Source organism: Moschus berezovskii, chromosome 2 (assembly GCF_049115385.1).
Source record: "Moschus berezovskii isolate FMDL1 chromosome 2, NW_MosBer_1.0, whole genome shotgun sequence".
NCBI classification, from domain to species: domain Eukaryota; kingdom Metazoa; phylum Chordata; class Mammalia; order Artiodactyla; family Moschidae; genus Moschus; species Moschus berezovskii.
In genome coordinates this window covers 93495431-93512913 of record NC_142461.1, presented here as the reverse complement: position 1 = coordinate 93512913, position 17483 = coordinate 93495431, and the positions used below count along the sequence as shown (strand labels likewise).

The 17483-nt window shown below is 38.5% G+C and overlaps 1 protein-coding gene across 4 annotated transcripts in view; it reads right to left on the bottom strand.

The window, feature by feature from the left end:
• The window catches only part of RIF1 (replication timing regulatory factor 1), a 64128-nt gene extending 47742 nt beyond the window's left edge, over window positions 1–16386 (bottom strand). For all 4 annotated transcript variants that reach the window (XM_055398688.2, XM_055398689.2, XM_088829418.1 and 1 more), the window contains exons 1-10: window positions 16235–16386; window positions 15737–15850; window positions 14722–14800; window positions 12664–12760; window positions 11072–11199; window positions 10884–10978; window positions 10364–10553; window positions 8430–8522; window positions 6233–6371; window positions 4078–4229 (exon numbers count right to left, since the gene is read on the bottom strand). In XM_055398688.2, coding sequence (XP_055254663.2) covers window positions 4078–4229; window positions 6233–6371; window positions 8430–8522; window positions 10364–10553; window positions 10884–10978; window positions 11072–11199; window positions 12664–12760; window positions 14722–14800; window positions 15737–15840 — 1077 coding nt within the window. In that variant the 5' untranslated portion in view covers window positions 15841–15850; window positions 16235–16386. The remainder of the gene's footprint in view (window positions 1–4077; window positions 4230–6232; window positions 6372–8429; window positions 8523–10363; window positions 10554–10883; window positions 10979–11071; window positions 11200–12663; window positions 12761–14721; window positions 14801–15736; window positions 15851–16234) is intronic.
• Window positions 16387–17483: the final 1097 nt, after the last annotated feature.

The following is a 17483-nucleotide window of genomic DNA, read 5'->3' as shown; positions in this document are numbered from 1 at the left end:
TGCTTTTTAATATACCATCTAGGTTAGTCATAACTTTCCTTCCAAGGAGTAAGGGTCTTTTAATTTCATGGCTGCAATCAGCATCTGCAGTGATTTTGGAGCCCAAAAAAACAAAGTCTGACACTGTTTCCACTGTTTCCCATGAAGTGATGGGACCAGATGCCATGATCTTTGTTTTCTGAATGTTGAGCTTCAAGCCAACCTTTTCACTCTCCTCTTTCACTTTCATCAAGAGACTTTTGAGTTCCTCTTCACTTTCTGCCATAAGGGTGGTGTCATCTGCATATCTGAGGTTATTGGTATTTCTCCCAGCAATCTTGATTCCAGCTTGAGTTTTAATATTACTGGTAGACAGACCATTTTAAGCTTTTTTAAAAAACACCTTAAAAAATATGAACTAAGACAACTTCAAGCTCATTTCTAAGATTATTCCAAGACCTGTCAAATCTAGGCAGTAAGTAGATTATGCCAAGGAATGGATGGGACAGTTGGGTAAGATCTGCCTACAAGGAGGGCATCCCAGGTGGTGCAGTGGTAAAGACTCCTCCTGGCAATGAAGGAGAAGCAAGAGATGGGGGTTCAATCCCTCGGTCAGGAAGATCCCCTGGAAAAGGAAATGGCAACCCATGGATAGAAAGAGTCTGGCGGGTTACAATCCATGGGGTCAGAAAGAGTCATACATGACTGAGCGACTGAGCATAGCCAATTAGGAACTAATAATGGTAGAATTTGGAAAAATTATGATCCCAATCACATGCTGACAATCAATGCCCAATTTTAATTAATTAGTTCATGCTTTAAGTTGAAACTCCAATACTCTGGCCATATGATGCAAAGAGCTGACTCATTTGAAAAGACCCTGATGCTGGGAAAGACAGAGGGCAGGAGGAGAAGGGGACGACAGAGGATAAGATGGTTGGATGGCATCAGTGACTTGATGGACATGAGTTTGGGTAAACTCCAGGAGTTGGTGATGGACAGGGAGGCCTGGTGTGCTGCAGTTCATGGGGTCGCAAAGGGTAGGACACGACTGAGCAACTGAACTGAACGAACATGCTTTAACAAACTTAAAAACTTCAATATAGGAAGCAATTAAGCATTTAAAAAGAACTTGCTAAAGAAACCCAAGTATACTTGAGGAAGAAATGATAAGCGAATTCAGCAAGGTATGTACAATACCAGGTTAACAGGCAGAAATCTGTTGCATTCCTATTCAGTAATATCATCAGAAACGAAAAGTAAAAAATCCCTTTTAAAATCACATAAAAAATACTTAGGAATACCCTTGATCAAGGAGGTAAAATTCTTATATTCTGAGAACTACAAAACATTAACAAAGGAAACTGAAGATAATTTAAAGAAATGGGAAGGTCCGTGCAGTTACTGAGCCTGTGCTCTAGAGCTCAAGTGCTCCAACTACTGAGTCCCACGCCAGAGTTTGTGCTCTGCAACAGAAGCCACTGCAATGAGAAGCCCATGCGCCACAACAAAGAGTAGCCACCGCTCCTCAAAACTAGAGAAAGCTCGAGCAAAGTAATGAAGAACCAATACAGCCAAAAATAATTAAAAATTATAAAGACAAAAAAAAAAAAAGATATCCCATGCTCTTGCACTGAAAAAAATATTGTTAAAATAGCCATACTACCCAAAGCAATTTAATGGGATTGCTATTAAATTAGCCATAAAGAACCATCCCAGAATTGCCAAAGCAATCCTGAGAAAGAATAACACAGGAGTATAACCTTCCCAGACTACTACAAAGCTACAGTAATCAAAACAGCATGATAACTGGCACAGGAACAGATAAATGGATCAATGGAACAGAATAGACAGCCCAAAAATAAACCATGTGGTCAATCAATCTTTGACAAAGAAAAGTAAGAATACACAATGGTGAAAAGACAGTCTCTCTAGTAAGTGCTGTTGGGAATGTTGGGACAGCTGCATGTAAATCAATGAAGTAGAACACTCCCTTACACCATACACAAAAATAAATTCAATGTGGCTTAATACTTAAATATAAGACAGGACACCATAAAATTCCTAGAAAGCAACATAGGCAAAATACTTGTTGACATAAATTACAGTAATGTTTTCTTAGGTCAGTCTCCCAAGGCAATAGAAATAAAAGCAAACAAAAAACCCAAATGGGACCTAATTAAACGTACTCAGTATAGTAAAGCCTCAGTATAGTCAAGGAAGGTATAACAAAATGAAAAGACAATCTACCAACTGGGAGAAAATATCTGCAAGTGATGTAATTAACAAGGGCTTAATTTCCAAAATGTATGAACAGTCCACACAACTCAGTAATGAAAACCCAATCGAAATGGGCAGAAGACCTAAACAGACAAGACACATGAAAAGATGATCAATTTCATTAATTGCATTAAAGACTTGCAAATCAAAACTATAAGAAGGTACCACCTCACATGAATCAGAATGGCCATAATTAAAAACTCTACAAATAACAAATTTTGGAGGGTATGGAGAAAAGGGAACCCTTCTACAATGTTGGTAGGAATGTAAGTTGGTACAGGCACTATAGAAAACAGTATGAAGTTTCCTCAAATAACTTAGAGTTGCCATCTGATTCAGTAACTCCATTTCTGGGCATCTATCTGGACAAAACTCTATACTTTGAAAAGACACATGCACCCCTATGTTCACAGCAGCACTATTTGTAATAAATAGCTAGGACATGGAAGCAATGTAAATATCCATCAACAGATGAATGCATTAAAAAAAACATGGTATATGTATACAACAGATTACTACTCAGTCATAAAATGAAATATAATAGTATCTGCAGCAACATGGATGGACCAACAGATTACCATATCAAGTGAAGTAAGTCAAAAAGATAAATACCACATGGTATCACTTATATGTGGAAGTAAAATGACACAAATGAACTTATTTTCTAAACAGACTCACAGACATAGAGAATAAGAATAGACTTGTAGTTGCTAAGGGGGAAGGTAGGTGGGGGAGGATTGGACAGGGAACTTGGTTAGCAGATGCAAACTGTTAAATACAGGATGGCTAAACTACACGGTCCTACTGTATAGCATAGGGAAATATATTCAGTATCCTGTAATAATGGAAAATATGAAAAATATGTATGTAACTAAATCACTTTGCTGTACACCAGAAACTAATACATGTAAATCAACTACACTTTAATAAAAAATAAATTAAGGACTTCCCTGGTGGCAGAGTGGATAAGAATCTGTCCCCAAAGAAGGGGACATGGGTTCAATCCTTGGTCCGGGAAGATTCCACATGCTGTGGAGTAACTGAGCCCATGTACCACAATTACTGAGCCTGTGGCTCTACAGCCGTGAGCTGCAACTACCAAAGTCCACTCATCGAGAGCCTGTGTTCTGCAACGAGAGGCCTCTGCAATGCAAAGTCCATGCACCAAAGAGTAGCCCCACCTTGTTGCAACTAGAGAAAGCCCATGAGAAGCAATGAAAATCCAGCACAGTCAAAAATAAAAATAAAATTATTAAAATATAAATTAATTAAATAAATAAGAGTAGTTACCAGAGCTACCCTTTTTACTTAGACAAAATAACTTAAGTTTAAATGCCAGCAAGGATATCAAAATCTAAAGGAATAAACTCACGTATAACAATGAAAAGCTACAAGGGTATTAAATGATTGGTTATCACTACATAGCCTACAAAGAGATTTAAAAATTAGAATTACTCCAACTTTGTATCATCTACCCAGTGAAGCACATGATTTCTATTTCAGTAATGCTGACTCTACTCTAAATTATATTAAGTTATATGCAATTCCTTTAAAAAAAATCTTTCATAATGCCTCTAGAATAAGAACAGACATATGAGTGTCTATTGATTAAAAAGGTTGCAGAGGTCCATTTCAGACAACTGGAGAATATCCTTTAAGGAAAATGATCTCAAGTTCTGTGTCAGGGTGAAAAACATTTTTTATATATAACACGGTCCACTGGTCTGCTAAGCACTGAAAGTTAAGACTGGTAGGATTTTAAGAACATACTATTAAAAAAAACACATCAAGTATCATAATCAACACCTGTAATCTTACCTGTTCAAAATTAGCAGGAAGATGAGGTCCTAGTCTCATCAACAAATACCACCAGACTTCTAGTTTTGTCAGTGCTAGAGTTTCTGTTCTCACATGGATAGAACTCAAAGGTTGCATCAACAACTTCAGTCTTTTTGCACTACATAGTATTTCTTAAAAGAAAAGAAAATAAGCACCCAAGTAAAAACATTGAAGAGCTAAAGATTAAACTTTAAGAATGACAGCATGCAATAGTCTTTTACTTTAGCAAGAGAATTTAAAACATTTTTATATCAGTAGCTATTTCTGTTCTCCCCAAAATTTTCATGCTGACAAACTCTAGTACAGTTAGGTCAAAATACTTAATAAAACTTATTTTAAAAAAAAACAACAAAATAAAACAGTAATATTTATTAGATACACTATGCCAGGGCTGATTTTCCCACCATTCAGCAATATCTGCAGTAGTTTTGGTTGTTACTGGGAGGTAGGAATAGAGAGAGCTATCTATGGGCTGCATCCAGGAATGCTGCTGAACTTCCACTGACACACAGGGCAGTTCTTCACAACCAACTGACCAGACTAAATGCTAAAATGTTCGGTAACTAACTGCTTGAGTATTCTCATTATCCCCATTTTACAGATCACAAAATAGAGCATATTTTTTACCTCAAAAAAGGCTGTCATTTAAAAAATTTACTGTTTTTTTTTTTAAAGTTTTTATTAAATTTTTTTTTTTTTTTTTTACAACACTGCTTCTATGTTTGGGTTTTTTTTTTGGTCACGAGGTATGTAGCATCTTAGCCCCCCGCCAGGGATCAAACCTGCATCTCCTGCATTGGAAGGCAAAGTCTAATTGCTAGACCACTAGGAAATCTCAAAAATCTACTAGTTATTTCTTTTATCAAACATTTTAACTGTTGGTGCCATGAGACTTTAGAAATCTAAATATTCACATTCATTTAGAATTAGGTGTCTAATTTTGAACTACTTTATCTAGTCTCCCATTTAGCCACTCTCCCAGTGAGATTTAAGCAAAAGTGTATGTGGAATTTCTGAAACGCTGTTTATAGATTGTTGACTCTCTGGGAAGAAGTTCATTTTTGCCCCTTCTGCCTTCCCTCCTTCCTATAGGCTGCAACAAAGGCATACTGACAATGACAACAGAAAGACAAACATCTGATTCTTTAATGAGTTGAATGTAATGTAATGACATGAATACAGAGTATCAGTCAGACTCTCTAGATCTTGACCTATTTCAAATCAGATAGCATTTTATTGATCTTCTTTAAGTCACTGTTTTATTCTTTAACTCAAAGATCTATAATTTCAGTAGATTTAATCCTCAACAATACCTCACACTGAGAGTTTATCAACAAAGGTGACATTTCCAATTAAAATATATGCCTGCCAATATGTTCAGTAAAAGTAGTTGTAGTTAATGCAAATAATTATAATTATGAAACACATTTTAAAAGGGAAGAAGGATTATTAATGGTCTTTGCAAGGGAAAACAGGATGAAATCAACGTTACTTGGCATATCTTATAAACTATTAATTATATCCAAGATTAACTACAGTTACGTTGGTAGACTCATACTTCCCACTTATGGGCAAAATACTTTCTCATACAAAATACTTTCTCATTAAACACTTCCAATGGACAATAGAAAGATAAGGGTAAGAAACATCCAAAGGAATCACTCCTATATATTAATATTAACCCACTATTAGGTGCTATTCTTAAAGGTCTTGAAAAAAAGTTTCTCTGTCACTGATACTTGTATTCCACAGCAATCACAATTGTTTGCTGTAGTCTACTGGCTTTGTGACTTTTGATAATACTTAATCGTTCTGAAAGTATTAATACTTACCATCTGAGGTCTATTATGATAACTAAGTAAGAAGTACATAAGTGCCCAAGTAAGCGCTGGAATGTAGTAAGAAAACCACAAATGGCATGTTACTTTGTTCAGTTTTTGAAATAGTTTAAATTTTATACCTATGATTTTCAATAATGCCTGGCCTTTACAAATTCTATTGTTAGCTACAAATCTATTCCCCTAAAATACGCAATAATAGGTAAATATTCAGTATTAAGTCCAAAAAAAATCATAAAAGCTTTTTCATCTTAAGTAAAACTCGTAACAAAAATCAGTCTTAAAATACTACTTACCTGGATTTAAAGCAAAATTATCTATTAAACTCTTCCAAGCAATAAAAGCTATTTTTTTAATCATGGGTGCTCCACTACGAAATCCCAGTTCTTCCAGCTGTAATAAAGAATTGATGAAACTCCCACTTCGATGCAAGGTCTAAAAAATAAAAATCATTAAGTGTTTTACTTGCCTGAAACAATTATAGGCACTATGAACATTCATTTGTCTAATGTATCCCAATAAAAAATACACAGGATAGAACATTAACAGTCACAAGTGATTATAATCCACACATAATCTGAACAGAATATAAATAAAAATCTGGCTTAGAAATTCACAAAAACTCATAAGAAAGCCACTGGAGCTAATAAAATACTTTCAGCAATGTTGCAGAGTACAAGTTGTTGTTTAGTTGTTAAGTCTCTCGTTTGACTCTTTTACGACTGTAGCCCACCAGGTGCTCTGAACAGAGTACTAGACCAACACACAAAAATCAGTTGTGTTTCTACACAAAAGCAATGAACAATCTAAAAAGCAAATCAGGAAAGGAATTTCATTTATAATAGCACCTAAAAGAATTAAACACTTAAAATACATTTAATCAGAGATGAAAGACTTAAACTAAAGGCTACAAAGTACTGTTGAAATTTGAAAAGACCTAAATATGGAAAACCATTCCATGTTCATGAATAGGAAGATTTAATATCACTGTAACAGCAATATTATCCAAAGTAATCTATAAGTCCAACACAATTTCTATCAAAATTTCAAAGGCCTCTTCCAACTGAGAAATAAAAGCTTACCCTCAAAAATTCATTATGAAAGAATCCCATTTAGCCAAAACAATTTCGGAAAAGAAAAATTATGAGGTTGGAAGATTCACTTCCTTGACTTTCAAACCTACTACAACACTACAGTAATTAAAGCATATGGCAGTGAGGGCTTCCCTGGCAGTCCAATGGTTAGGACACCATGCTTCCAAATCAATGGGCATTGAGTTTGACCCCTAATTAAGATCTCTCATGCCACGTGATGCAGCCGCCAAAAATAAAGCTATGGTAATGGCTTAAGGAGAAACATAACAGACCAATGGAATAAGGATTCCAAAAACACTCTCACATATACTGTTAACTGATTACCAACAAGAATGCCAAGACCACTCAATAAGAACAGTCTTTTTAACAAATGGTGCCCGGAGTATTCACCTACAAGAAAATGAAGCTGGATCCTTGCCTTATTCTACATACAAAAATAAACTCAAAATGGAACCAAGATCAAAACTTATGAATTAGCAAATAAATTCAGAGAGAAAGCAGAATAGAGGTTACGAGGGACTGCAGGAAGAGGGGCAGAAGGAGCCACTGCTTATTTAACATGTACTGTTTTTGTTGGGGATGGCAAAAAAAAGTTCTGGGTCTAGACAGTGGTGATGTTTACACAACTGTAAATGCTTTTAATATCACTAAACTGTATACCTTAAATATTATGCTTATCACAATAAAAAATAATCAAAACTTCCCCCTCAAAACCAGGCTTAAAGAACGATTATACAGTCAATTCTCATTATTCACCAGTTATGTTCTATAAAGTTGCCTTGATACTGTATTAGCAAATTCTGTGCCATGGCTTCTAGGGAAAATGCAGGATCAGGTTCCTACAAGCCTCTGATCACATTTTCATCAACCATCTGACACACAATCTTGCTTCATGCGTGTTATTTAATATATAGTTTGATTCACTAACATTGAGCTCACAGCAGACAGCACAATAACTCACGCCTTTCCTCCTAAGGCACACAACAGACTTCCTCTGTTTAGCAACCAGACAGCACTTCAGCACTACACTTGGGGGCCATTTAAAACTGAAATCTCCAAGAAAAAGTACAAAACGTGAAAAATGTGGCACCAAATATATCATGAAATGGACTTCTATTTAAAGGACATTAAGAATTAAAGCAAAACAGCAGAACATAACCCTGGCTCCACCTCAGACTGGAACATGCATGCTGCAAGACTCAAATTTGTTGCCACTCTACATGTCTACAATTGACTGCAAAAGCAGCACAATTACTGACACTGGGTTTACAAATACATTTTAATAAGTAGGTCAGTTTTCATATATATGGCACACATGAATAATGAGGATCAACTATACTATGGAAAGCTAAGAAAATAAAAGGTCTGGTGTGTATAAAAACCTTAACTGTGAACTTACCTTCCCAAGAAGTTTGACAAATAAAGGCCATAATTTTAACACATAAGTCTCATTTTTACTCATAAATAGTTTCTGGAGTTCTGAAAGTAATTTCTGAAAACAAAAGCAAAAACATTTACCGAAAGACTCCTGAAAAGAATGCAGTATTAAACTGACTGTCCCAGTTAAGTAACTATTCCCAATATTGTATCAGGAAGTTTCACACATATAGCAAAGCTAACAGTTTATAGTAAATGTCCAAGTATAAAGATCACTAACATTTTACTATGCTTGTCTTATACCTATCTGGCCATTCTTCCATCCATCAAAATAGCTTTCTTCTCCCCTACCAATATACTTTCCCCTAAAAACTTCAGCATGCATATCATTAAGAGTTCAAATGAAAATGTTTTAACTTCTCAATTAACTTAAAAAATACATTAACAGCTTCATGGGTAATACATCTGAGAAAATTTGAGTTCAAATTTAGTATTAAGAATTTTATACAGTGGACGCTTGAATAAAGTGTGTTAACTGTGTGGTTCACTTACACTTGGATATTTTTCAGCAGTAAATACCACAGTACTACAGTCCATGGTTGGTTGAGTCCAAAGGCGCAGAAGAACCATGAATACAGAGGACCAATTATAAATTATACATGGGTTAAACTTGAGCTGTTCAAGGACTGCCTATATAAGCTCTTAAAAAATTAATAAATTTATCAGTTAAAAATCTCACAAAAACATTGGAGTTACTTTTAGCTCAGGCATTACCATTGAGGAATCCTGAATTTAAAAAAACTAAACAAACAAAACCCCAGGTTTTAGAATGTGGAAGTCTCCCCCTCTGCCTGGATTACTTATTACCTCCCAACTAGGTTCCCTGCTCCTATGCAACCCCTGCCTAGAATTTTTTCAACATAGGCAGAGGGATCCCCTTAAAAGCCAAGTTTGTACGAGTATAACTCATAGACTTAAAACCTTCAAATATGGTTTTCAATATAATCCAGATGCTTTAAAGCCAAGTGCTTACAATGGTCTTCAAGGTCCTATGTGGCTTGGCCCTGTTTCTGACATCTTCTACCCTCTCATCCTCATTCGCACTATCATACTGCCCAGTGTTTGATGAACACAACCTAGCACAAGGCCTTTTGCTCCCATGGTTCCTCCTAACTTGAATAAGTTTACTCCTTATCATTCAATTAGCTAACTCCTATTACACCTTCAAATCACCTATTCTTTTTTCTTCCCTGACCACATCACCCTTCCTCTTGGAAAGCACTTTCATCTAGTCCCCGATGTTTCCCATAATCTCTTTACTAAATGTACTACATACTTTATTATTGCTCCCACTAGAAAATAAGCTCCAACACAAATTGCTTTTGTTCACTGCTATATACACAGTACCTAAAACAACATCCAGTATATAACAGGTACTCAATAAACGTTACAAGAAAGGCTGAAAAACCTAAAACTCTGGGCTGCTGTTGCTGAGTCGCTTCAGTCGTGTCCGACTCTGTGTGACCCCATAGACGGCAGCCCACCAGGCTCTCCCGCCCCTGGGATTCTCCAGGCAAGAACACTGGAGTGGGTTGCCATTTCCCTCAATAATAACTTTGGGAAATTGTACACACTACATGCACTTGTATGCCTTAAATCTGTAGCTACTGAGATTATGCTGTAACAATCCAGATAGCGATGAATCAGATAATGCTCTCCCTTTTCCAAAAATGCAATTCTTCATTCTTTAGGGATGAAATAAAATGCCTGGATTGCATTTAACACTGAATAGACAGCTCCTTTCCTTACTGTAATTAGACGTGGGTGCCATTAATTCAAGCAATTCTTAGTTTTAATTCAAAGAGGAACTTCCTAGATCATAGTGCAATTACATCAATATGAGTCCTATGCTTGGTGCAAAGCCTCACAGTGCAATATCCAAAAAGTATTACTTACGGTAGTCATAAGCTGCTCTGTGATAGATGCTATTTCTTGTTGTTTCTGAAGTAACAAAGGCATTCCCATCTCTAGAGCAGTGGCTCCCCGCAAATGTACTTTTTGGGCTGAATGAACCACTAAAGGTATAACCAATTTTGCCCATCTAATTGACTCTTCTCCCATTTGAACTGGTGCTTGTTCGATTAGTCTGTAATAGAGAAATCAATGACTAAATTAGTTTAAGTAGTTTTATTTCTAAACTACTTTTATGTCTAAACTACCGGGAAAGTAAACAATACACAGAAATATGCACAGTATGGTCCATTTTTTAACAGAGATATTTTAAAGACTATTTCAGAATAAAGAAACCTAGTAACTTAACTCTACTTTACTTTCCTCTTCCTAATACTTTGAAACTTTTAGTCTAGAAGATATTTTCTTTTTTCAATGTCCAATTCAATTTCAAGTCCCAAAAGATTACTCCTTCAATTCTAAATTACTGAAACTATTCTAATTTGCATAGTATCCAAACTCATACCTTATAATGACATTTAATGCTTCATAATCCACAACAGCAGAATGCATCTCTCCTCTATTAAATACTACTTCTAATGAGTCAATTATACTAGATACCTGAAAGACAGAAACAAATAAATACAAATCAAGTAAGCCTCTATTTTTTAACTGGCATGTAGTTAAGAAGTCATAAACAAAAACTATACTCACTACTTTGCCAACAACTTCAGTGGGAAACGTCTGCTTGGATATCACCCAAAGTGCCCTAGTACGTACATTTTTATCTGAACTTTTAACAATATCATTCAGTTTCGAAAGCAGTTCTTGAATATTTATCTCTGAAAAACAAGCAGAAAAACATTTTAATTATGTAGAATCTTTTACATCCTTTAAAATCCCTAACATAACAGATAAAAATCATTGTCAATAAACTTAAATGCATATCCAGAGAAAAGGAGCAGAAAACTTATGCTAATAATCAAACTTTTCCCCAAAACACAAAATTCTGGTCAGAGAGAAGGTATACTCAGTGAAAACATATGGTAGACTTGAAATCAATAATTTTTCAACTAAAATATTTCTATAGGATCTTATTATTAGGTTTGATGCTTTCACACTGCGGTGTTGGGGAAGACTCTTGAGAATCCCTTGGTCTGCAAGGAGATCAAACCAGTCAACCCTAAAGGAAATCAGTCCTGAATATGCATTGGAAGGACTGATGCTGAAGCTGAAACTCCAACCCTTTGGCCACCTGATGTGAAGAAACGACTCATCTGAAGAGACCCTCATGCTGAGACCCTGAAGGCAGGAGAAGGGGATGACAGAGGATGAGATGGTTGGATGGCATCACCGACTGGATGGACATGAGTTTGAGCAAGCTCTGAAAGTTGGTGATGGTACAGGGAAGCCTGGCGTGCTGTAGTCCATGGGATGGCAAAGAGTCAGACACGACTAAACTGACTGATTAGGTTTGAACATACGAGTCAATTTTTGGCAAGATGTTATAAATCCTGTATCTCTGCTACAAAATGAACAACTCCTACTTCAGATTGCTAACATTTCTGTATATTAAATAAGTGGAAACTTTTCCCTTGGAAAAAAACATGGTAACAACTTTCTGATATCTTTATTCCCTATTCCTACTTACCCATCTCTAAAGATCATCCCCATACCTCTACCATGACAAGCTACTTACAGAGCAACAATTAGGATTATAGTCCTCCCCTGATATCCATGGGGGATTGGTTCTAGGACTTTCCCTCAGGAATATAAAAAACCAGGAGATGCTCAAGTCCCTTACATAAAATGGTGTAGGACTGAGATCTCCATATCCATGAGTTCTGCATCCAAGGATGCAGAGGGTCAAGGATGCTAGAAAACTCAGAATAGCATCAGATCCTGTGCCTTCATTACCACTTTTAGCTGCAAATTATCTAATTTACCACTATGCAAAATAACGTTTCTAATAGCAAATTCCTTAACACATGCTTGTATAAAATAAATGACCCATCCACCTCCCAAAATTAATTCCATCTAATTATAAACTTCCAAAGCAGGTATGTTTATTATAAAAGATGATTTTCTCAACATTTTAAAATAGGCTTACTGTATTTTCTTTTAGAACAAATTTTAGAGTTATCAAAGCTAGAGCTATGTCTAAGAAACTTTACTACGATGATCTAATCTACAGACTCATTCTCAAAAGCAAACCCTAAACTACAGGCTGTCAAATTGAGAAGTAACAGTACTTTTAACAATATCAAACTATAAACTTTAAAATTATTCCATCACAACAAACTTACCTGATAATCCAGAGGCAATTTTGGGATTATATAAGCAAAACCCCAAGGCCTGTAGAGCAGCACTACTGAGCTCTGAGTTTTCACTGGCAATATGAATCTACAAAAACAAAACCACATTTTTACAAATAAGTACAACTGCAAATGAATTTTTAGACGGAAAAGTCAATTAAAAACAAAATTATATTTTAATGGCAAAAATCAGCAAATCTTTGAGTAGATTAAAAGGGAGTAAGATTAAGAGACCATGGACACAGCTTGACAAAAAAAGAGGGAAACTATGTGGAGATCAGCTAAATAAGAATTTTCCTTAAAAGAAAAAGAGCATCTCTGCACACCTGAAAGCAAAAAAAAAGAGGGGGGTACAAATGGACGATGGTGAAGACACTAGAGAGAAGAAAAAGTAGGAGCAAAGCTGTTTCACATAAAGCAAGCAAAGATTCAAAGGCAAAAGCTGACATTCAGCTATAGAGTGGAACAACACCTCTAACAGAGTGAAGGAGTTAAAAGCAAGGTTCACTAAGTAGCTAAAGTGCAAGGGGCTTTAAATGTCATCTCAATACTTCAGATAGAAGATTCTGAATCCATGACCATTTGGAATTCAAAGCCCAATCCCATATTCTGCATGTAAAAGCTATAAAATCTCAAACCTGTCAAAAGCAAAAGTCTTGCATTTGCTCCCAACCCTACATTTACTTGTAACCTTGCATCTTTCTTGGTACCATTTCCTATTCCAAACTAATGTATCTTTAAGTCTCCCCGCTGCTTCTGAAATCAGATATCCAAGAAATCCTCAACTATTTGCTATGCTTGACCAGGAAAAATGGTAAATGTTAGCAGTCATATATAAGAACAGCCACTTCCTTGGAGTACCCATCTTATAATTAATCAAACCAAACATCCAAAATACTAAACCCTGAGATACATGGGGTATTAAGGCAATTAGTTCAATCACAAATAGATGAAGTCTTATACACTGAAGACTATGAGAGCTAATACTGTATCTCCTAAATAGCAGCTAGCGTATGTGTGATCAACTTTTGATCATCCTATCATTAACCACCCATAGGCTTCTAAATAATTATTCATCATTTTAGTTACCAACTCTATTTACAAACAATGCAACTTGATTCAAATTGCATGTAACTGATTTCCCGATCCTACGAGCTCTCAAATTCCAAATAGATGATACATGTCGTCATCACATCAAACAATACTAGAATGTGAAAATGACAAAGAAAAATGGGATAATACTGTTAACATTGCTTACTTATTTATAAGTCTTGAACTACTACACAGTAAAGCTCCTGTTTATATGAACAAAAAGAAATGAAGGCTATACGAATATTTAAGGTTAGGCAAGGCAGTATCCCCAATGCCTCAATATTTAGCCAAAAATAATGTTTAAGTGTGCAATAAACATCTTTAGACTACTTCCATGTAGAAGCACAAAAACAGGGTCATAAAAATAAGAACTCAGAGGGACTTTAGAGATTTAGCTCAACCTCTTCATTCCAAAAACAAGGAAAGTAAGTTAGGTGTTTAGGAAAGCCACAAAGCCACAGTATAGTCAAGCGAGGACAAGAATATACGTCCTCAGTTTGATGCTAAACTACACAACCTCCCTATAAACAAGCAAACGAGATAAGCATAGCAACTGTTTTTTCACCAAGCAAGAATGGCAGAAATAAGGGTGAGTGAAGATAAATGAATGTTACCCACACAGTAGATCAAAGACAAAACTACAGAATCATTTAGAAGCACTGTTCTATTAAGAGTGCAAGTTTTGGACTCAAGTGATCACGAAACTAAATTTACACACGTTAAACCAATTTCTTCTGCAAAGTGGGGATTAAAGAGGAGCCTCAGCTGGACAGGGAGGATTAAGTAAGAGAAAACAAGAAAATTAGCACTTGATATATTGCAAGTCCTCAAATAATACTATAATAATCCTGCTGTTATTTTATTTTTAGAGTCAAAGATTTTTAGTTAGCAAAATCGCCCCCCTCCCCCGCCACAAAGTAAAAAAAGCTATTTACTATTTACAACAAAGATACCTACCTTTAAAACTTTAAATAGCTGAGGAAGTTTTTTCTCAATTTCTGTAACGATTTCTTTTCCATCTTCTCCAGTCATACGACTTAACAGCAGAAAAAACATTCAGTTTATGCAAATCTATGAAATACCTGCACAATCTTTTTAAACGTCATGTTAGAACATTGGCAAATTGACCCAGTACTTAAGATACTTAAGAATATTTAATGGGATACACATCTGAAATAAGTGAAGCTTCCCTGATGGCTCAGCAGTAAAGAATCTGCCTGCCAATGCAGGAGACGTGGGTTCGATCCCTGGCTCGGAAAGATCCCCTGGAGAAGGAAATGGCAACGCAGTCCAGTATTCCTGACTGGAAAATCCCATGGACAGAGTGGGCTGCAGTCCATGGGGTCACAAAGTTCGACACAACTTAGCGACTAAACAACTAGACGCGAAAAAACCTCAGAATAGCTTGTGCATCCACACAGTACACGTTTTGACAGCTTCACTAGGTCAAGACGAAACAAGGAAACCTATCCCGAGTTACAGATTTACTAAACATTAACTAAACATTTATCGTTTTGTACCAATTTCCAAACAACCGACAGTTAAGTCAGAAAAATACAGTCTGCAGGGGAGAAAACAGTGTGAAGAACTTGCAGTTAAATAAAACTCGAGTTATTTCTCTATATTAAAAAACCAATTCTGGGTTTCCCCACTGTCCCGAAATACAGGTGGCTTACACTGAAAAACCACTACTCTGGCCAAATCCCTCCCAATCAAACTTTTCTTAATCCTCCTCTTACAAGCCACACGTGCAGGCTTCCTCATTCCAAACAGACACCGTAGGGCAGCAGCATCTGCACCCGGGAATGTCACCCAGCACGCACCCCCCAACCCCACCTCGCCTCATCAGCGACCCCGGCGTCCCCCCGCCAGATGCCAGGCTTCCAGAATACACAAACTCGCTCGGCGTGCAGCACCCGGGCCGTCTACCCCTCACGACGCCCCAGGGCGCCCCATCCCCACCAGGCCTCACCTGGTCAGGGTCAGGTAAGCGTCGGTCTGCTCTCCCAGGGAAGCGGAAGGGTCTTCCAACGTCTCCAACAGCGGTGCCAGGGGGCTCTGGTCCGCGGCCGTCATGTCGGCCACCCTGAGGCCCGGACCGGAAGAGGAGACGATCCGGTGACCGATGGAAACCGACCCGGGAGGCCCGGCGTGAGTCCGGGGACCCGCGCTCCCGCCGCGGCCTCACAGCCCCACCGCGTCCACACCGGGGCCCCTGGCGCACAAACCCAAGGGCCTAGCCTTCTCCTGATCGCCGCAAAGCGCTCCCAGGCCCACGCCGCCCCCCGGCCCCGGCCCCGGCCCGCTCCCGCCACCACTTTCCCGGGCAGCTTTCAACAGGGGGAGGAGACCAGCGGGGGGCGGGAGAAGCCCGGGGAACGAGGCGTCTCGCCGCGAGGGGGCAGCTGTTGACCAGGCTGAGGGCTCCCCGCCGCCCAGCACTGAAACCCCAGCATTCACCCCGACGTACGAGGATAGGCCTGCGTCGTCTCCGCCGCTGCCCTGCAGCACCCGGACGTAGCCACCGCTCGACTCTCCCGGTTCGGGCTGTTTACTCACGCGTGCGGCCCGCTCCCTCCTCGACCAAGATGGCGGCGGGGGCGGGCCCCGGAGCGCGCGGGAGTAAAACAGGCCTAGCGGAAGAGGCTCGAGCCAATCCAACAGGGGGCGGAGCGCCCAAATCATCGATCGCCGCCCTTCCCCGCCTGTTGTCCCGCCTTACCCCTCAGGTCACCTTGCGGGAGGGGGAGGGAGGTTGGGCCCAAATTTAACCTTCCAGAGACTAGAAATTCAAAATGTAAGCGGATCGCCCAAGTTCACCAGACTAAACTTAGTGGATCTTAAAACTACAAGTCCAGTATTTGTTGAAGTATTAGTAACAACTCATTTAACAACAGGAGATAATTGCACTGTGATATTTAAGAGCAGCGTTTAGATTGGTTTAGATTTCAACCCTAGTTCCGTGTTACCTTGGCAAGTTAATCAACTTTTTTATGACTCAACTTCCTCCTGTGTAAAATGTGGATGATAATAGTACCGACTTCAGGTGAAAACCAACTGAGAAAACGTTGGAGAGGCCAGAGGCTCTCCTGTTTTAAGTGTACATAACAATGGCCGGGAGCATATTCATGATTCAACTGCCTGCTTCTGCCCCCCACCCCCTCCCGCCTTAGATATTGTGATTTAGTCGATTTAGGATCTACATTCTTCTAATTGGCCGCAGGTGTTGAAGGGTGGGACTTGATTAACACTTAACACTTGAGAGACTTAATACTTGGAGAACCTACTTATACCCTTAATGAAAGTCCTTGAAAGAAAGTAAAGTCGCTCAATCGTGTCCAACTCTTTGCGACCCCATGGACTGTAGCCTACCAAGCTCCTCAGTCCATGGGATTTTCCAGGCAAGAGTACTGGAGTGGGTTGCCATTTCCTTCTCCAGGGGATCTTCCCAACCCAGAGATCGAATTCAGGTCTTCCGCACTGCAGGCAGACGCTTTACCGTCTGAGCCAACAGGGATTGAAAGTCCTTACCCTTTTTATAGACCTCTGCGCACTTTCCTGGAGAATCGCATGGACGGGGGAGCCTGGTGGGCTGCAGTCCATGGGGTCGCTACTAGTCGGACACGACTGAGTGACTTCACTTTCACGCATTGGAGAAGGAAATGGCAACCCACTCCAGTGTTCTTGCCTGGAGAATCCCAGGGACGGCGGAGCCTGGT